A 20825-nucleotide genomic window follows, 5' to 3' on the forward strand; every position below is an offset into this window, starting at 1 on the left:
GATAAACAATAGGGTCCTACAGTACAGCGTAGGGAACTATATTCAATACTCCGTGATAAGCCATAATGGAAAAGAATACGAAAAAGAATCTATATATGTATAAATGAATCACTTTGCTATACAGCAGAAATTAACATAACACTGTAGGAGTTCCCACTTTGGCACAGTGGGCTAATGATCTGCCTTGTCTCTGTGGAGGCACCCGAGGCATATGGAACTTCCATATGCCGCAAGTGTGTCTGGGGAATAAAAAAAACTGTAAATCAGCTATACCTCAATAAAATTTAAAAGAAAAAAGATTCATCAGTAAGTTAAAAAATTGGCCACCTGGGAGTTCCCATCGTGGCACAGCAGAAACAATTCCGACTAGTATCCATGAGAATGCAGGTTCAATTCCTGGCCTTGCTCAGTGGGTCAGTGATCCAGTGTTGCCGTGAGCTGTGATGTAGGTTGCAGACATGGCTTGGATCACCTGTTGCTGTGGCGGGCAATTACAGCTCTGATTCAACCCCTAGCCTGGTAACTTCCATATGCCACAGGTGTACCCCTAAAAAGAAAAAAAAATGGCCACCTGATCCATCCTTATAAAGTCCTCCTCGACCTTTTACCTAATGGTTTTATCAGTCATTGATTATCATTGCCTGGAATGATTATTTCTTTAGTGGTTGCAAATAATGATTTTATACTTTCATTCTTCCTGCATTTTTGGCTCCAATTTTCCTCCCTATTCACTGTAACTTCTGACCAGCCAGTACCATTTGGACCCCAAGGTTGGCTAAATCCTAGTAGCTGAAATTTACTGCTGCAGCTGAAACCAAGAAACCTAAAGAAGGATTCTGTAAACTATTTGGAAAGTTGTTAGAAATGCAAATTTTTGGGTTCTGTCAAAGACCTATCAATTCAGAAACTCAGGTGAGGCCCAGAAATCTGGTTCAACAAGCCCTCCAGGTGCTTCTGAGGCCTGCTAAAGTTTGAGAACTCCTGGACTAACATTGACTGCCACGAGATGGCCTTCAACCAAGCAATAATTTACTAAAGTCCTGTGTGCATGGCAATATGCTGGGTGCTGAGCATTATCGGTGCAAAACAGAAGGCCCACTTCTCCCAAGGAACCCACAGTCTAGACCAGGGAAGAGGGCACATGCTTGTGAAGAGGTAACCAGTGGTAGGTGATAGTCAGCAGTATGTTCCCAACATGGCACACCAGTAGTAGAGATGGAAGATTCCAGGAAAATTCAGTGCATAGGCCCAGTTGGTAAAAGTTTATAGTTGATTCCAACTAGGTCTTAAAGGAAGAAAAAGACTTTGGGGTGGGGTGGAGGAAAAAAGAGGGAGGATTTCTTTTCTTTTCTGGCTCCACCTGCGGGATATGGGAGTTCCCAGGCAACTACAGCTGCCAGACTAAGCCACAGCCACAGCCACAGCCACAGCAGATCTGAACCGCAATGCAACCCTGACCTACACCGCAGCTTGCAGCCATACCAGATCCTTAACCCACTGAGCGATGCTAGGGATCGAACCCGCAGCCTCACGGATACCTGTTGGGTTCACTTCTGCTGAGCCACAAGAACTCTGAAGGAGGATTTCTAAGTAGAGATACTGGCAGGAGCAAAGTCAGGATGTCCCTGAAGAGAATCACCTGGCAGTCAGTGAGGCTGTTCTAGCCTCTCTTCTCATCACCATTCAGGCAGTGTTTCTTGCGCTTTGTCTTCCCTTTTTCCTGGTTAGCTTCTTGCTCGCCCATAATCACACTGGGGAGGTCACACGTGTGTATGCAGGTTTCTAAGTGCTGGCCCTGAGCTTGGGTGCTGGAGGGGTGGATGCAGTTACCCAAGCTGGTGAATGCAGGATGCCTGAGGAACCCTTTGCCTCTGTCAAGGGTGTTGTGAGTGTAGAAAGGCTTGTGCTGGCTATGCATCTGAAGAGTGAATGTTACGAGTGTCTGCCTGGAGCTCACGAAGTGAGGTAGATCGCGGCAAGCGGAATATATTCGCGCTCAAACGTCCAAAACACCGCAAGGGCAACCTTTTCCCAAGAGTGGGCGGGGCCAGGCCATGGAGAGGAGGGGCCGGGTTGCGGAGCGGAAGCTCGAAATGAAGGCGGCGGAAGCCCGGCCCCAGCGGGGCAAAATGGCGGCGCCCGGAAGGTCCTAGATCAAGTAAGTGGCTCGGCTGGAGGGAAGGACCTTAGGATATCCCGGTGGAAGGGGCTGGTACACGGTATGTAGTTCTTTGTCGTAGCCTTCCCCATTATCTTTGGTCCGGCCTGGAGCGGCCGCGGTCATGTCGATGCGGAGATCCCAGGCATGGCCCCCCATTCTCTGGCGGCATAGGCTGAAACTCGGTGATTTCTCTTTGCTGATGCGGGTGGTCCAGGAGCTCCGGCGACCGTAGAGCCCTAGGGGCGGTTGTGGAAGCCTGCAGAAAACAAGTCTTGAACTACTTTGGTGAAATTTATTCCTAAGTACTTTATTCTTTTTAATGCTATAATAAATAGAATTGTTCTCTTAGTTTCGTTTTCTGATTGTTCTTTGCTAGTATATAGCAATACAAATGGTTTTTTTAATATATATCGATCTTTTATAGCCCAAGGTTTTAAATAATTTGAATACTCTTAGGCCAGGTATGTTCCCACCAGTTTGACACCAAATCACCACTCCTTGATTTGACACATTTATATGCCTGGTTCGTGATGGCATTTTCCTTAGGTCCCTTATGGTTGTTCATGGGAGTTTTTATCATCCACAGATTGTGAACAACTAAATCGGCAGTAAATATTGTTGTTGAGCTGCATCAGAGAGGGCTAAGTAAGGAGGGAATGGCGATAAGTTATGAATGAGGAGAAATGAGTTGATGTGAACTCAGGGAGAAAGAGCCTTCTCTGATGCTCGGCTCACTGGTAGAGGGCCCATCATCTTTATTGCTTTTAGGGGTGAATGAGAGTGAGTCCCCTACACTGAAGCAGTGCTGGAAAGTCGCACTAGGAAGACAGCTGGTGTGCCAAGATGCTGTCGAGACCAAAGCCAGGGGAGTCCGAGGTGGACTTGCTGCGCTTCCAGAGTCAGTTCCTTGCAGCTGGTGCAACCCCAGCAGTACAGCTGGTGAAGAAAGGAAGTAGGAGAGGTGGCGATGCTAACCCAGACCAGCCTCCTCTGCAGGATCGTCGGGATGTGGTGATGCTGGACAGTGAGTGGCTGTGGGTATGAAGTTGAAAAGAAGGGTTTTCTCCCTCTTATTGATGTGGTTGGATTCCCCGGCATTATTTCAGAACCACGTAACCTCTGTTGCTACAGCCTCATTTTACATATGAAGAAACTGAGGCTCAATGAGGTTAAATACCTTGCCCAAGGTGACACAGCTTGAGCCAGGATCCCACCACAGCTGCCTTTCTTTCTTTGGCTTCCTACTAGTGCTCAATCTCTTCCTGAGAAGGTATGAGTAACCTCACATATGGGTTTTTTCTTTCTCAGATCTCCCAGATTTGCCCCCAGCCTTGGTTCCTGCTCCACCAAAGAGAGCCAAGCCCAGTCTTGGCTGCCCCCTGCCTGAACACGAGGACCCTGAAGAGAGGCTGAACAGGCATGATCAGCACATCACTGCTGTCTTGACTAAGATTATTGTGCGTCTCATCCTGGTTTGGGCGAGGCATCTTAGGGCAGCAGGGATGTTGGGTGTGGGTGGTGAGCCTTATTGAGTAGAGGGTGATTCAGAAAGGTGGGACTTTATCCCTCTGCATTCAGATTAGGGTCTGGTTTAGAATCACTGTGTTCTGAGATGCATGGTGAGTTCATGACTCCATAGAGTGGGGTGTTGGTCATATGGAACTGGGGCTAGTGGGACAGTGTCCACCCTGGGGAAATCTGTATCTTCACCGTTTTGTGCTTTGTTGCTGCAGGAACGAGATACGAGTTCAGTGGCTGTAAATCTGCCTGTGCCCAGTGGTGTTGCTTTCCCTCCCGTATTCCATCGCTCACAGGGGAGACAGGTAGGGAGAGGTAATCTTAGATAGTATTTAGAGCACAGTCATGTCACCATGCTAGTGTATTTGAAGTTCCCCAGGAGGATTATCTTAATAATGGTTAGCAATTCCATTGTGAAAATAGCACCACATTAAGCACTTTATATGCATTACTTCATTTAATCCTCATAACCATGTAGAGTAGGTATCATTATCTCCTTTTTTTTTTTCTTTTTCCTTTTTTTTTAAGAGCCTCACCTGTGGCTTATGGAAGTTCCCAGGCTAGGGGCTGAAACAGTTGCAACTGCCAGCCTTCCTCATAGCCACAGCAACGCCACATCCAAGCCACATCTGCAGCCTATGCGGCAGCTTGCAGCAACGCTAAATCCTTTAACCCACTGGTCGAGGCCAGGGATCAAACCCACATCCTCATGGGTACTAGTCAGATTCATAACCTGCTGAGCCATAATGGGAAGTCCTCCATTTTTAAGATGAGGAAAATGATAAGTATTGTCCAACCACACATGTAATAGATAGAAGAGCCTGAAATCCAACTCAAGTCTGTTAGAAGTAAAGGGGGGCTGTGACTCTAGGCAGCAGAGTGTGTGGCCCCAATCACCACTCTTCACAGTGGCTGGGAAACAACCCAGAAAAGTGCCTGATGGACATGGGACAATGTGGACCTGGGATGAGAATGGTACTTAGTACAGAGCAAGTAGCAGGTGCCTGTTATATACTGAAGATGTCCTGAGGGATTCAGGCAGTAAGTAAAGGGAGCAAAAAGGTTTAAGTAGAATGGAAAAGAGCTCATCATAAAATAAAGGTGGATGGAGTTCCCACTGTGGCTCAGTGGAAGTGAATCTGACTAGTTTCCACAAGGATGTGGATCTAATCCCTGGCCTCGCTCAGTGGGTCGAGGATTTGGCGTTGGCCTTTGAGCTGTGGTGTAGGTCATAGATGAGGCTCAGATCTGGCATTGCTGTGGCTGTGGCGTTGGCCCGCAGCTGTAGCTCTGATTCGACTCCTAGCCTGGGAACTTCGATATGCTGAGGATGCAGCCCTAAAAAGCAAGATTAATTAATTAAATAATTAAAGGTGGAGAGTAGGGAAGTGGGGAGGGAAGAGAAAAATCAATGATTCATTCAGGTGACAGAAGCCTTGAGTTTTGCTGAAATGCAAGCTGGTCCCAGGGCTTTCTGTAAAGCCCTGCTTTTTCTGAGGACCAGGGTTGTGACCCTCAAAGATTGAACAAGTCCCTTTTATCTTTGTTCCAGTGACCTTGGTATAAAGAGGTTGGGAAGAGAACAGAGTAATGAGCATCAGTCATCTGGGTTTCCCTTTTGCCCCGTAGGGAAAGCCAGCAACATCTGGGAAGAGAAGTATCTTTGCCCAGGAAATTGCAGCAAGGAGAGCGTCTGAAGCCAAGATTCCACCAGTTAGAGAAGTTGCGTCTACCTTGGACCCACCAGGGGGTGAGTTGCGGTTGAAGAGTCTTGGATTCAGCCTCTTTATGAGAATTTTAGAGTCTTCTTTGGATATCATCTTTCCTGCCTCAAATGTGATGTGCATTTGAGCCATCTAAAGAGGGGCTGTCCCATATCCCCACTTAGAGTGTTGAGTATCGGCCTCTTGGGTCCATATCTGGGTTTTAGGTACAGGGAGAGAGCAGGTCATTACTTTACTATGGGAGGGAGAAAGGGGATAGAAGTGTCTGGTGGAGACTATAAAATAAAGACCAAGATTCCTTTAATGATGCAAGTTACTAGCGGAAGAGCTGGGAGTTGGTCCCTGGAGGCAGATGGCTGCCTAGGCATCCAAGAAGAGAATCAGGAGATAGGGTGTTTGTAAGGGAAACCATCTCATAGAAGTCCAAGGGGAAGGATGGGTGGAGAGTTCATTACCCCAACCCAACCCAGGGAGCCTACACTCCTGTGCCAGACCGAGGGGAGTCTCCACTCTATGCTTGGGAAAACTCTGGGGCCTCCGTCTGACTCCAGAGCTAACAGGATTGGAGAAGAGGGCCAGGAGGCCCAGCTAGGGTGAGGCAGTGAAACTGATTGTATACTTCTTCCAGGTGCCATGACCTCTGAGGCTGTCACACCCAGAGAACAGGGCAGCCAGCTTCCATGGGGCAGCTGCAGCTTCCAGGGACCCCATCTGGTTACAGGGAAGGGGCTCAGGAGCCAGGAGGCTGAGCAGGAAGCCCAGACCATCCATGAAGAGAACGTAGCGAGACTGCAAGCCATGGCTCCGGAGGAGATCCTGCAGGAACAGCAGCGGTTGCTGGCTCAGCTTGGTACAGTACCTGCCTTTCCTGCCAAGACCAGGCTGGGAAGGGACTCTTGCTTACTGAGGAAGGCTTACTGTGAGGGCCAGGCAGGGTACATGAATGCATTTCATTCTCTCCTCAAACTATTCCTGGGAGGCAGGTGGTACTAACTTCATCTATTTATGAAAAAAGCAAAACTGAGGCTCAAAACTAAGAAATTCTCCCCCAGGTCACACAGGCTGGTGCCATATTCAGTTAATGAACTCAGATGAGATGTAAACCTAGTTCTGCCTAGTCTTGTGGGCTGTGTTCTTAACCACCATGGTAGGTGTACTGTACTACTGTAATGGAACTTACACTGTAACCACTGCATTATGCTCTGGTATGATGCTCTACTGTACCACACCTCTCTCCTGGTTTCCGTTCACCAAAACAGTAGTGCCAAGTCAGTCTCGTTCCAAACTGTATCTAGCCCTAAAAACAACAACAACAACACAACAAAAACAAAAAGGAGTTCCTGTCATGGCTCAGCAGTAACAAACCCAACCACGAGGATGCAGATTCGATCCCTGGCCTTGCTCAGTGGTTTAAGGATCTGGCGTTGCCATGAGCTGTGGTGTAGGTCGCAGACCAGGCTTGGATACCATGTTGCTGTTGCTGTGGCTGTGACATAGGCCGGCACCTGCAGCTGTGATTCCACCCCTAGCCTGGGAACTGCCATATGCTGCCAGTGCAGCCCTAAAAAAAAAAAAAAAAAAAAAAAAAAACCAACATCAAATTATGGTATCTAGCACTGATCTAGAACATAGTCTGTATTAGGTTTTTAGTGAATATTTGTGCAGCTCTGATTCATTTATTCCACAGCCTCCCCCCTCCTTTTTTTTTTTTTTTTTTTGCTTTTTAGGGCCACACAGGAGACATATGGAAGTTCCCAGGCTAGGGTCCAGTTGGAGCAGTCAGCCTACACCATAGCCACATCAACATGAGATCTGAGCCACATCTTTGACCTACACCACAGCTGACAGCAACGCCAGGTCCTTAACCCACTGAGCGAGGCCAGGGATCAAACCCGCAACCTCATGGTTACTAGTCAGATTCGTTAACCACTGAGCCACGATGGGAACTCCGCCACTTACTTTTGACCTCTGACTTAGAGCCAAGCACAGGGATAGGCAGAGACTCGGGGGCTAGGGGACTCTGCAACCTGGAGGGCTAGGTAGGCAGGCAGGTCCCAGTGACAGATATGGGTCATTGAGGCCCCAAGAGAGCCCAGGGAGCTCAGGCCAGGGCTGGGAAGTGGCTTGTCTTGGCCTTGATCCTCAGAGACAGGCAGTGTTCAGCAGGTTTCAGGTCTGTAGGAGGATTTACCCCCAGCCACCGCTCCATCCATGCTTTCTTCTAGATCCCAGCTTGGTTGCCTTCTTGAGATCTCCCAGCCGTACCCACGAGCAAGCAGGAGAGAAGGCCAGTGGGGAGCAGAGGCCAGGAGGACCCTCTGTTGAGGTCACTGGGGAGGAGCTCATCATGCCAGCTTCTGCCAGTGAGCCCAGGCAGGAAGATGAGCTGGAGCCAGGAGCCCCAGGTTTGAAGGAAGGGGGGACTTTGGGGAAATGAAAGCAGAGGAAAATATTTCTTCTCCTAAGCCTGGCAGATGGGATGAGAGAGAATCTCCTCCGTCCGTGAACATCTAACGTTAGTTAATCTTCATTATTGGCTTGAAATCAGTCTTCACTTGCTGATGCATATATTCCTCCCACGCTTGCTTCCATCTTCTCGTCCTGTTCCTGCTCCGTCTCCCCCTTCCCTGGTCAGAGACCGAGCACTGTGATGGCTGCAGGGTCCCCGCCTCCCTAGACCGTCTGCCCCCTGCCTTTGCCTTCACTCTCCCAGCTCTGGCTGCATCCTCCCCACAGTCCTTTCTGCCTCTGCCCTCCATGTTGGGGGGATGATGGCGCAGCCTGGGTGGTGGGAGAGGAGGAGTCTGATGCCAGTCTTCTGAATGTGCCAGACCTACGGCACAGGGGCCAGTGGGAGCAGTCATCTTCCGGGAATTGGATTATTTTTTTTAATGATTAACCAAAGAAGAAATTGAATTAAGAGAGCCAGGAACCTCCTGCACCTGGGTGAGCTCCAGGCCAGCAGAGCAGCTAGGATGGGGCTTGGGTGGGGTGTGGAAGGAGGATGTCGCAGGTATGTGTTTCTCCATCTTGCTCCGCTGAAGCGGTGTAGCTGCCCCCTCCTCATTGTCCCCATTCCCCTGCTCCTTGAGAAGGTTGGTACCAAAGTGTAGAGAACCATGTTTCCCCTGGTATATGTGGTCCTTCCTTCTTCCTCTGCTCCCTATCTCTTCTTCCTTTTCCTCTTTCCCCTCCCAACAAATCCTTGGGGTCAGCAAGAGCCTAGAGCCCAGGACCGAGTGTGTTCTGCCGTTTCGGACATTCCAGCCTCTGGGCCATACCATTAGCCACAGCTGAGGGCAAAGGCTGCCAGACCCTTGGGCAGAGGTAGATATGGCAGCTGCCAGGTCATGGCTGGGACCCAGTGGATCTGTGAGCTGAGCCCCATAGGGAATACCACTCTGCTTCCATGTCCCCAGCTCTGGCACTGCCCGTGACCCGCCACAAAGAATGGCTGCACATGGACACTGTGGAGCTGGAGAAGCTCCAGTGGACCCAGGACCTGCCTCCACTCCGGCAGCAGCAGACACAGGAGGTGAGAAGGGGCTCCTGGCCTACTGGGGTGAGGGGGGTGGGACTGAGTGGGGCTCTTGCTCTTGCACCCAGAACTCAGGCTCTTCCCTTCCCTTGAGCTTGAGAAACATCTCTCCTTTGCTCACCCTCTTCTTCCTCCCTGGCTCCTAAGGCCAGAGGCACCCCACTTCCCATCAGAGGTAGAGGCAGGACCTAAGTCCTGAGAGGTCTGGGATGAGAGGTGAGGAGTGGGTATGGGGAAGTTGCTGCTGCCCCCAGCCCGTGGTCCTTTTCCTCTCCCCATCAGAGGATGCAGGCCCGATTCAGTCTTCAGGGAGAGCTGCTGGCCCCCGACGTGGACCTTCCCACCCATCTGGGCCTGCACCACCATGGAGAGGAGGCAGAGGTGAGACCTGGGGCCCAGCAGGTATCGGGCAGCTCTCAGCAAGTGCTTTTAACAACCATGTGGAGAAGGACCGCTGCTCAGCTGCCTTGGGCCTTCTGTGCGCCCTATTCCAGTTCATGGCCTTGCTGTCTTTACAGTTCTTAGACTTGAAATTTTTCTCTGCGTTCCCTCACATTCCATTCAGTCACTCTCCACAACCTGCCAATTCTGTGTTTGTCACCTCACCATGATACTTCCTAGAGCAGAGCCTCACTCCCTCTTGTCTTCTCAGTTGCCATGTCTTCCACTCGTTCCGTCAGGACATTCTCTCCCTCATGGGGCTGCTGTGCTGATTTCCTCTGGCACAGCTCAGGCTGTGCCTTGCCTCAGAAAGCCTCCTAGTGCGTGGAATGTTTGCAGAATAAGGTCTCGGCTCCTCAGCTTGGCAAGAGAGCCCTTCCACCGTCTGTCCCTGCTGACCCCGCAGCTGCGCCTCACTTGCTCCTGCTGCACATTCTGCTGCCTGCTCCCCACGTACACGCTGTGCTCAGGGACTTCCAGGGCTCCATTTCTGAGGCCTGCTCCAGGGAATGCCTTGACCCTTGGCTCCATGCTAGGCCATCAGAGTTCTACCCCTCCACTGAGAGCACATCAACTTTTCCGGGTCATCCTTCTCTCTTTCTCCTGTTCTCTGGCTGCAAATCAAACACTGATCACTACATTCCTCCTAGGCTCCCTTATGCCCTGGTTACTTGTATGCGAGTCTTGTTTTCTTTAGCAGTCTGAGGATCCATGGAGAGCAGAGGCAAGAGATACCACTTCCTTTCCTTGACGCCTAACTCAGTGTGTGGCAAATAAGGGTTGCTGCATATTTGTTGGTGGGTGCTGCCATGGTCTTGGCTCCTTCTGACTCCCTGTCCCTGCCTCCAGAGAGCTGGGTACTCCCTTCAGGAGCTGTTCCACCTGACACGCAGCCAGGTGTCCCAGCAGAGAGCACTAGCGCTGCACGTGTTGGCCCAGATCATCAGCAGGGTGAGTGGACTGCTGGCCCGGGTCCTGCCCACCCACCCCACCTCCCTCCTTAGGCTTTCCTACCTCTTGCCTGTGTCTCTCTGACTCATTGTCCCGTATACCAGCTGTCTGTGGGGCACCCTGGGAAAGGGACAGTCCCAGATTTCCTGGGTGGGCAAGTGAAGAATTTAGGACAAAGGCTCTTAACTTCAGGGTTTTCAACAAGGTTTTATCCTTCTGCCCTCAAGGCCCAGGCTGGTGAGTTTGGGGACCGGCTGGTGGGCAGCGTCTTACACCTCCTTTTGGATGCCGGCTTCCTCTTTCTGCTGCGCTTCTCCCTGGATGACAGAGTGGAGGGGGTCATCGCAGCTGCTGTCCGGGCTCTTCGGGCTCTGCTGGTGGCTCCTGGAGATGAGGTACAACAGGCATGGGAGGGAGGCTTCAAGGATCAGGGTCCCCACTTCTGCTGGGCCTGCCCTCATTGCTAAGCTTTGCCAGGCAGAGCAGAGGACAGGGTGGCGGCGTCACCCTCTTCTAGAGGCCCCAGAGTCCAGGAGCCTTGCCTCTCTGTCCTTCATGGATGGCTTTTGTTCTCTGCTCTTCCACTGGTTTCCTGGCCTGATCCCTTCTTCCTCTCTTCCCCACCCCTTCCTCCGGCAGAAGCTCCTCGACAGCACCTTCTCTTGGTATCTTGGAGCTGCAGTGTTCCCTCTGATGCCCAGCCAGGAGGAAGACGAAGACGAGGATGCAGAGCCCCCAGGAGAAAAGGCAAAAAGGAAGACCCCTGAGGAAGGAAACCGACCTCCATCTGACCTGGCCCGACATGATGTCATTAAGGTAAAAGTGCTGCAGCAGCTGCCCCAGTCCCTTGACCTCCAGGGAAAGCACATGCTGGGCAAGAGGGGTTCAGCAAGGCCTGGGGCCCAGTTGCTCTTGGCAGTGGGTTGTGTCTCTGATCCTTAGGGTCTTTTGGCCACCAATCTGCTGCCTCGGCTGCGCTACTTGCTAGAGGTGACCTGCCCGGGACCTTCTGTGGTCCTTGACATCCTAGCTGTGCTCATCCGCCTGGCCCGGCATTCCTTGGAGTCAGCTACAAGGGTGAGAACAAGAAGGAGGCAGAAAAGGTGTGAAGAGCCTACCTGGGCCTGGTCTTGACCTTCAGCCTCCCTACCTCCCTTTTCATTCCGTCCCACACAGGTCCTAGAGTGCCCTCGGCTGATAGAGACTGTGGTTCGAGAGTTCCTGCCCACCAGCTGGTCCCGCATGGAGGTGGGACCTACCCCCAGTCTACACAGAGTGCCCTGTGCTCCTGCCATGAAACTGCTTCGTGTCCTGGCCTCGGCTGGTAGGAACATTGCTGCCCGGCTGGTGAGCAGGACACAGGGCTTGGGTTGATGCAAGTATGGCCCCCTGCATTCTGGTGGCCCAATTGTGCCATTTTTCTCTTTGTATCTGTTCCAATTGCTCAGAAATGCAATAGAAAGCTCTAGGCAGAAACCTGGTCAGTCGGAGCCTAGTGTATCCTGTAGGCCTGCTCTACTCTCATGCCAAGAGAAGCCTCCCTGATCCCTAGACCCAGGCCAGAAGGGCCACATACAAATACGCACCCATCACCCATATCCAAGTAGCCCTGGAAAAGATGCTCTGCAAGTGCTTGCTAAAAAAGGGAGGGAAGGAGGGCGGGAGCAGGGGATGAGGTACTTTAGGCCAGAACTAGGATCCTGTGGCACCAGAGGGCCCTGGAACAGGGCTGAGGTGAGCCAATCTCTGACGTTGGAACTTGGGGCTCCCAGCTGACCCTGATCCCCACCCTCTCTGCCCACCCCCAGTTGAGCAGTTTTGATCTCCGGAGTCGCCTGTACCGCTTTATAGCTGAGGCTCCCCAGGAACTGGCTTTGCCCCCAGAGGAAGCGGAGACGCTGAGCACCGAGGCCTTCCGTCTGTGGGCTGTGGCCGCCTGCTATGGCCACGGCGGTGACCTGTACAGGTGAGGCGAGGCAAGGGTAGGCTCCCTCACATACCCCTGTGGCTCTGCACGCTGCCCTCACCTGATGGTTCAGCCTTGCTCAAGGTTCAAGCTCGGAGGGAGACCGAGTGTGAGGAAGAGGTGATTCGGGAAGGAATGAAGATGACTTAGGAGTTAGGACTGGCCAGAGGAGTGGGGAGCGGAGCTGGGTTAATCACATTTTCTGCACAGCATCATTGGTATCTTGGCGAAATCAGACTTCAGTTGCCTGTTGTTGGAGTTCCCTTGTGGTACAGTGGGTTAAAGGTCTGTTGTTAATGCAGTAGCTCATGTTGCTGCTGTAGCTCAGGTTCCACATGGGCATGGCCAAAAATAAATAAAAATTTAATGCCCTGTTGTGGGGGGAAAGCTTGAGGGGCTGTATCCTTCCCTTCAGCCCCCAGCCTTCTCTCTTGAAGCCTTCCGAGAGCACTCAGCGATGGGCCTCTCCCTCCTGCTCCTCATTAGCCAGACTCAGATCCCCTGGGGTGGGGCCTTGCTTTGTGTCTTTTTCTTTTTTCTTTTGATGCACCCACGGTGTGCAGAAGTTCCTGGGCCAGGGATTGAACCTATGCCACAGCAGTGACAAACCAAGTCCTTAAGCCACTGAGCCACCACCGTACTACATGTGTCTATGTTTTATAGCTCCATCTCCCTTCTCACATTGAAGGGCAGCCCCTGTTCTCCCCCCAGGGAACTATACCCTGTGCTGATGCAAACCCTTCAGGCTGTGCCAAAGGAACTCAGCAGCCACGTGCCTCGGCCACTGGCCCTGCAGAGGATAGCCTCACTGCTCACTCTCCTCACCCAGCTGACCCTGGCAGCCAGCAGCACCACCCCTGAACCCAGCAGGTAGGTAATAGCCCTGAACTTCCAGTAAGGATATCCTACCAAGAGCTCTGGGACTGGCGGGAGTGCTTCTCCACAGGGAGAGGGTGGCCAGAGCTTAGCGGGGAGTCCCAGCAGCTAGATCCTCACTATGCCCCCTTTTGGCTCTCCTGTAGTGACTCTGCTGAGGCCAGCCTGTCGGCCATCCCTTCCTCCATCACTTGGACACAGGTGTCTGGGCTCCAGCCTCTTGTGGAGCCATGTCTAAGAGAGACCTTGAAGTTGCTGCCCAGACCTGAGATGTGGAGTGCGCTGGGCCCAGTGCCCCCTGCCTGCCTGCTCTTCATGGATGCCTACTACCAGGCCTGGAGCCAACAGGTGAGTGCTTCCTGCCTGCTTTCCACTCGGCCCTGGTGCCCTGCCTTCTTCCTAGCATTCCACCCTCCTCCCTGTCTCCCCTTTCCTGCCCTCCATCTTTTCTTTTTTTTTTTTAATTTTTTTAATTTTAGTTTTTATTTTTTGCTTTTTCTGGCCACACCCACAGCATATGGAGGTTCCCAGGCTAGGGGTTGAATCAGAGCTGTAGCTGCTGGTCTACACCACAGCCACAGCAACGCCAGATCTGAGCCGCATCTGCGACCTACACCACAGTTCATGGCAACACCAGATCCTTAACCCTCTGTGTGAGGCCAGGGACCAAACCTGCAACCTCATGGTTCCTGGTTGGATTTGTTTCTGCTGCACCATGACAGGAACTCCCCTCCATCTTTTCCCTCCTAACTTTCTTCCTCTTTCCACCTCCACATCCAGTGCAGCTTCCAAGGAGCCATGTTGCTGGGGACCAGGGAACCCCAAACAACTGCTCAGCCGCCCTGGAGCCTTTATGCTCTCTCAGGACCCCTAGACAGAGGGCCAGAGCATCTTCTCTCTCTATCTGGAAGACAGAAGCCTCTAAACACTGACTCGTGGGCTCGGCCTAGGTACACAGGGTCTAGGAGAATGGAGATCCTGGGCCGCCAGCTCAGGGGGTCTCTTGGTTTTCCAGCCAGGCTTGTGCCCGGGGGACTGGCTTCAGGACATGGAGCGCCTGTCAGAGGAGCTGCTGCTGCCCCTGCTGAGCCAGCCTGCTCTGGGCAGCCTGTGGGATTCCCTGAGGTAGGGACTGTGTGTGTGGTTGGGGTGTTGGGGGGAGGCAGTTCTTTGCTGGATTCCTGGGTCCGGCTCCCTGGTCCATCCCAGGTGGAACCCCTCAGCTTGAGGGGAACCTGAATCCCTAGTGGGAGACAGCTGGGGGCTCCAGGGAACGTGGGCACTGGTCTGCATGGCCAAGTTCCTGCTGGCTTTGGTCGCAGACCAGGCAGCTCTTTCTAGCCTGACACACATCAGGCCAGAGCTCTCCTAACTTCTTTGTTCTGCCTCCAGGTGCTGCTCCCCTCTCTGCAACCCTCAGTCCTGTGCTCCAGCCCCTGAAGCACTCCCCAGCCTTGTGTCACTGGGCTGCACAGGAGATCCCCCCCATCTCAGTCTGGCCGGCTCAGCCTCACCCTTCCCATTCCTCACAGCCCTGCTCTCTCTCTTCAACACCCTGGGCCAGATCCACAAGGGGCTCTGTGGCCAGGTGAGTGCTGGGCATCTGGTTAGGGGAGCCAGACAGGGCCAAGACGATGGGAGTCAGAAGCGGGGGGGAGGCGCCCCTTGGGGAAGGGAGGCCTCTTCTGCCAGCACCCCTTTCTCTTGAGTTTGGCTAGGGCAAGGGCAGCTCCCCAGAAAGTATCAAAGTTATCTTCTAACTCTAAACAAACTTGCTTTTCCTCAGCTGGCTGCCATATTGGCTGCCCCAGGTGTCCAGAACTACTTCCTTCAATGCATGGCCCCCGAGGTTGCTCCACAGCTCACACCCTTCACTGCATGGGCCCTGCGCCACGAGTACCATCTGCAGTACCTGGTCCTCTCCCTGGCCCAGAGAGCGGTGGGTACCCCCAAACCCCCATACCTCTGTCCACTCCCCCACCCTCCGTTACCCTTGTCCAGCTTCTCTGGAACTTGTGCTGCTTCTACAGGCCATGCTGTTCCTTCTTTCCTGCAGACACGCCCAGGATTTGTGCCCATCAGCATATATTCTTTTCCTCACTTCTCTTTGCTTTATCTCCTCTCACCTGCTCTGTGCATTTCTTCCCCTCCCCCACCCCCTTTTCTGTCCACAGGCAACACTCCAGCCAGTGTCGGCCCCTAGTGCTGCCCTCTATCACGGCATGGCCTTGGCCCTGCTGGGCCGGCTGCTGCCTGGAAGTGAGCACCTCGCCCATGAGCTTCTGCTGAGCTGTGCATTCCGGCTGGAGTTCCTCCCGTAAGTCCAGGCTTGGTGGCATCAACTCAGCCCTTTGAGAAGCTGCTGTGGTTGTCAATAGGGCAACACTGAATTTGGGTCCAGGAGACTTGAGTTGCATTCTTTCTTCCACGGATTGTGCTTAACCTGTGTGAGCTTCCATTTTCTCATTAATGAAGTGAGGCTGAGGATAACACACTAGAGAATTAGCGAGACATCTGTGTCTATATGGCTGAAAAATGGTACATAAACTAGCTATATGCCTGTGATAACTAACAGTTACTCAGTACCTATTCTTTGTCTGTTACTCCTTTAACTATTTGTCTCTATTTTAATTTCTGTACCATGAGATGGGTATTATTATAATTACCCCCCTTTTACCATGAGGAAACTGAGGCACAGAGAAGTTGTGTAACTGTAGCTCTCTCTAGTGACCATCCTCCTAACTGTTCTACATGGAAGGCTAGTAGGGGGACAAGGAGGAGAGGATTCCACCCAGGAACCTCTGGGAAGCCCTGGAGAGTTGGCGTGGCCTTCTGCTTCTAGCCCTGATTTTGGCTTTTGGGTTCTGTTACAGGGAAAGAGCATCAGGGGGTCCGGAGGCAGCCGACTTCTTTGACCAGCTCTCCTTAGGGAGCAGTGGGGACCTTGGGTGTGGGCGAGGGGCTCTGCTCGCTCAGGCCTGCCTGGACCTCCCCAGCATCCGCAGCTGCTACCTGACCCACTGCTCACTGGCCCGAGCTGGCCTGCTGGCCTCTCAAGCCTTGTACCGAGGGGAACTACACCGAGTCCCAGCCTTGCTGCTCCCTGTGCCCAGGGAGCCACTGCTGCCCACTGACTGGCCTTTCCTGCCATTGATTCACCTCTACCACCGGGCCACTGACACCCCCTCAGGGCTCCCACCTGCTGACACTGTGGGCACAGCCATGAGGGCCCTGCAGTGGGTGCTAATCCTGGAGAGCTGGCGTCCCCAGGCCCTCTGGGCTGTGCCTCCTGCTGCCTGCCTGGCACGGCTCATGTGTGTGTTCCTGGTGGACAGCGAACTGTTCCGGGAGACCCCTGTACAACGTCTGGTGGCCGCCCTCCTGGCCCAGCTCTGCCAGCCTGAAGTCCTACCAAAGCTCAACCTGGATTGCCCACTTCCTGGCCTGGCATCTTTCCAGGACCTTTACGCCAATTTCCTGGAGCATTTTGAGGCTGTCTCTTTTGGGGACCACCTCTTTGGGGCTCTGGTTCTCCTTCCCCTGCAACGTCGGTTCAGCGCCACCTTGCGCCTTGCCCTCTTTGGGGAGCACGTGGGAGCCTTGCGAGCTCTGGGCCTGCCTCTGACCCAGGTACTTTCTCAGCCCAGCAAGGCCCACCACAGACATCCTGTCCTGGGCCTTGGAGGCCGTCCTGAGCAGCAGGGAGATTTGGTGGGCCTCAGGTTCCTTATCTTACCACTTGAGGACTTTGAGGAGATTAAGGAATCCGTGAGAAAGGTTTACTGAAGCATGTGACATATGGTAGGTGTTTATCATTATTAACAAGGCACCGCTTCTTGCTTGTGAGGTGCTGTAGTCTAGATAAGAGGTGTTCTACAACCAACCTAGTTCTCAGTTATTAAGATTCTAGATGTTAAGTCAGGGTTCAGAGAAGGGAAAGGTCAAAGTGGACTTCCCATAAGGAGAAGGGTTTGTGGAAGAGGTAGGGATTGAGCTGGGCACTGAAAGTTTGATAGAATTTGGATTGTTAGGAGTTCCTGTCGTGGCTTAGTGGTTAACGGATCCGACTAGGAACCATGAGGTTGCTGGTTTGGTCCCTGCCCTTGCTCAACGATCCGGCGTTGCTATGAACTGCGGTATAGGTTGCAGACGCGGCTTGGATCCCGCGTTGCTGTGGCTCTGGCATAGGCTGGTGGCTACAGCTCCAATTAGACCCCTAGCCTGGGAACCTCCATGTGCTGAGGGAGCGGCCCAAGAAATAGCAAAAAGACAAAAAAAAAAAAAAAGAATTTGGATTGTTAGTGGAACAGCATATGCAAAAGCTCGGAGTCAGGAAGGAATATGACAGGATGGGAGGAGGAAGGAGTTTAGAACAGATTTCAGTTTGGGAACTTGTTGGAAACAAGGCTGATAAAGTTTCAGCCTCAGATATCAGGCTAGGGAGATAAATGTGTAAGCTCTAAAGAGTTACTTTTCTTTTTCTTTTAAAAAATTTTTGTTTGTTTTCCTTTTTTTTTTTATGGCTGCACCCACAGCATATGGAAGTTCCCAGGCCAGGGACTGAACCTGAGCCTCTGCAGTGACCCCAGCCACTGCAGTCGGATTATTTTTTTTTTTTCCCCTTTCTTTTCTTCTTATGGCAGCACTTGTGGTACATGGAAGTTCCCAAGCTAGGAGTCATATTGGAGCTACAGCTGCCGGCCTATACCACAGCCACAGCAACACCAGGTCCGAGCAGTGTCTGCAAACTACACCACAGCTCACGGCAATGCCAGATCATACACCCACTGAATAAGGCCACTGAATAACCCGCATCCTCATGGATATTAGTCAGGTTCATTTCCACTGAGCCACAACAGGAGCTCCTGCAGTTGGATTCTTTTTTTTTTTTTTTTTTTGGTCTTTTTGCCATTTCTTGGGCCGCTCCCTCGGCATATGGAGGTTCCCAGGCTAGGGGTCCAATCGGAGCTGTAGCCGCCGGCCTACGCCAGAGCCACAGCAACGCGGGATCCCAGCCGCGTCTGCGACCTACACCACAGCTCACGGCAACGCCGGATCGTTAACCCACTGAGCAAGGGCAGGGACCGAACCCGCAACCTCATGGTTCCTAGTCGGATTCGTTAACGACTGCGCCACAACGGGAACTCCCTGCAGTTGGATTCTTAACCCACTGCACCACAGCAGGAACTCCTAGTCTTTTTTATATGCGTGTATATACATACCTATACACACATATATATATTTTGGGGTTTTTTTGTTTTCTTTTTTTTTCTTTTGTCTTTTTTCTATTTCTTTGGGCCGCTCCCGCGGCATATGGAGTTTCCCAGGCTAGGGGTCGAATCGGAGCTGTAGCCACTGGCCTACGCCAGAGCCACAGCAACGCAGGATCCGAGCCGCGTCTGCAACCTACACCACAGCTCACGGCAACGCCGGATCCTTAACCCACTGAGCAAGGGCAGGGACCGAACCCACAACCTCATGGTTCCTAGTCGGATTCGTTAACTACTGCGCCATGACGGGAACTCCTGTTTTCTTGCTTTTTTTTTTAAGAACCCCACCTGCAGCATATGAAAGTTCCCAGGCTAGGGGTTGAATGTGAGCTACAGCTGCAGGCCTACACCACAGCCACAGCAACATGGGATCAGAGCCGTGTTTTTGACCTACACCACAGCCCACAGCAATGCCGGATCCCTGACCCACTGAGTGAGGCCAGGGATTGAACCTGCATCCTCATGGATACTAGTCGGATTTGTTTCCACTACGCCATGACGGGAACTCCGTGCATATATATTTTTATAAAATTGGGATCACTGCATAATATTTCTTCTTTTAATGTTATGTAATAAGCATTTCTCACATCATTAGTTAGTATAAGAAATCAACACTTTTATCATTATATACTGATTCATTGTGCAGGTATGTCCCAGCTTATATTCTCAGAACCCCTTAGTGGGCACAAAAGTTTTTCCTAATTTTTTGCTATTTTAAGTAACATTATAGTAAACACTACTGGACTTTAACTCATAATTATTTCTGCCTGGAATTAAGAACAATTTTTTAGGAGTTCTAAAAAGACAAAAGACCAAAAAATAATAATTTTTTAGAAAGAGAATTACTCTTTCAAAGGTTTGGTGATAGAACTGAACAGCTGAACATGACATGACAAGTTTAAGTAGATTAAACAAATAGTGATGGCAGTAGAAATTCACAGCTGCTTAGTTTCCCCTCTTTCCAGTTCTGTCATCTTTAGCCTTGATCTTTGTGATCTCTGCCCTCATGATTTGGTTCATGTGACCATTAGCCATCCACTCTGTTGTCCAGTAATACACATTCTTACCCTCATCATGTCTCATTTCCCTGTCACAGTTGCCTGTGTCCCTGGAGTGCTACACAGGGCCTCCAGAAGACAACCTGGCCCTCCTTCAGCTCTACTTCCGGGCTCTGGTTACTGGTGCACTCCGTCCACGCTGGTGCCCTGTGCTCTACGCTGTGGCTGTGGCTCATGTCAACAGCTTCATCTTCTCCCAAGACCCAAAGAGCTCAGTAAGTTGCATCCCTATCTCCAGAGGGAGGAAGGAAGTCTGCATTTGAACTTGGCAGCTAGGGGAGGAGGTGAGGACAGGCAAGGCCAGTGTTAGTTACCTGCCCTTGGTTGGGAGCCACCTCTCTCTGTTCTGCCTCTAGGATGAGGTGAAGGCTGCCCGCAGGAGCATGCTGCAGAAGACTTGGCTGCTGACAGATGAGGTAGGGCAGGGCACATCTTGGAGTGGGGGAGAATGGAGGGTTTTGGGGAACAGAGATCTCAACAGGATCTCACTACCCACTTCATAAAGTTTCTTCTTTGGAGTCATGGCACAGTGGTTAATGAATCCAGCTAGGAACCATGAGGTTGCGGGTTTGATCCCTGGCCTTGTTCAGTGGGTTAAGGATCTGGCGTTGCCATGAGCTGTGGCGTAGGCCAGTGGCTATAGCTTCGATTAGACCCCTAGCCTGGGAACCTTCACATGCCACGGGAGTGGCCCTAGAAAAGGCAAAAAGACAAATAAATAAATAAATAAATAAAGTTTCTTCCTTTTCTGTAGGGTCTTCGGCAGCACCTTCTCCACTATAAGCTTCCTAATTCTGCCCTTCCAGAGGGCTTTGAGCTGTATCCTCAGTTACCTCCTCTGCGTCAACAGTACCTCCAGAAACTGATCTCAGGGATACTCCAAAATGGGGTATCTGAGACCTAGTATAGCTGCTGCAGAAGAAATGGACACATTCTCCTGGAGTTCAGCAGATGCCCACCAGAGAGAAGGGCTTTGTGTTCTGAGAGTGGGCAGGAAACAAAGGAGCAGAACGCTTGCCTTCCTTCGAGCAAGCTCTCTGAGCGTTCTGGGAGCAGGGTGAGCCTAGCCTTATATCCTGATATCTGGATTTCAGGAGCTGGGGCTTTGTGCTGCGAGTGAAGGGTGACTCAGCTACGTACCCCTCTTGGGGACAAGGCAAACTCACTACACCTCTCTTTCTCTCCCCACCCCAGGCCAGGGTGTGTGAATACTAGAGCTGTGTATGGAAATAAAGAATTTCTTTTTTTTTTTTTTTTTAATCTTCTGGGAATCTGATTGGACTGATTTCAGATGTACCAGTTCAGGATAGGTGTCAAGGGAT

The 20825-nt window shown here is 51.7% G+C and overlaps 1 protein-coding gene across 3 annotated transcripts; it reads left to right on the forward strand.

Annotated features, from left to right (window-relative positions):
• The first annotated feature begins 2098 nt into the window (after nucleotides 1-2098).
• On the forward strand, nucleotides 2099-20760 carry RPAP1 (RNA polymerase II associated protein 1). 3 transcript variants are annotated; one of them, XM_047766653.1, is made up of 25 exons: nucleotides 2099-2158; nucleotides 2930-3185; nucleotides 3470-3618; nucleotides 3895-3984; nucleotides 5309-5429; nucleotides 6032-6253; nucleotides 7629-7808; nucleotides 8823-8938; nucleotides 9224-9322; nucleotides 10232-10333; nucleotides 10561-10728; nucleotides 10973-11149; nucleotides 11276-11410; nucleotides 11510-11680; nucleotides 12142-12299; nucleotides 13011-13169; nucleotides 13322-13523; nucleotides 14191-14300; nucleotides 14568-14763; nucleotides 14962-15114; nucleotides 15350-15492; nucleotides 16049-16805; nucleotides 19542-19718; nucleotides 19860-19919; nucleotides 20258-20760. In XM_047766653.1, exons 2-25 carry the CDS (start codon nucleotides 3005-3007, stop codon nucleotides 20405-20407), a joined length of 4176 nt encoding a protein of 1391 aa, XP_047622609.1. In that variant the 5' UTR covers nucleotides 2099-2158; nucleotides 2930-3004; the 3' UTR covers nucleotides 20408-20760. The 3 variants fall into 3 exon arrangements, with proteins under 3 accessions (XP_047622609.1, XP_047622608.1, XP_047622610.1); XM_047766652.1 differs by having other exon boundaries at nucleotides 2115-2219; XM_047766654.1 differs by lacking the exons at nucleotides 19860-19919; nucleotides 20258-20760 and having other exon boundaries at nucleotides 2115-2219; nucleotides 16049-16976; nucleotides 19542-19668.
• The last annotated feature ends 65 nt before the right edge of the window (nucleotides 20761-20825 follow it).

Source organism: Phacochoerus africanus, chromosome 2, assembly GCF_016906955.1.
Source record: "Phacochoerus africanus isolate WHEZ1 chromosome 2, ROS_Pafr_v1, whole genome shotgun sequence".
Taxonomy (NCBI): Eukaryota; Metazoa; Chordata; class Mammalia; order Artiodactyla; family Suidae; genus Phacochoerus; species Phacochoerus africanus.

What these genes read in the sequence shown, in the direction of transcription:
- RPAP1 (XM_047766653.1), top strand. Translation starts at nt 3,005, where the DNA reads ATGCTGTCGAGACCAAAGCCAGGGGAGTCCGAGGTGGACTTGCTGCGC. An exon ending in GGCAGCAGCAGACACAGGAG is followed by an intron (nt 8,939 to 9,223) that starts GTGAGAAGGGGC and finishes TCTCCCCATCAG; the next exon opens with AGGATGCAGGCCCGATTCAG. An exon ending in TTCCGGCTGGAGTTCCTCCC is followed by an intron (nt 15,493 to 16,048) that starts GTAAGTCCAGGC and finishes GTTCTGTTACAG; the next exon opens with GGAAAGAGCATCAGGGGGTC.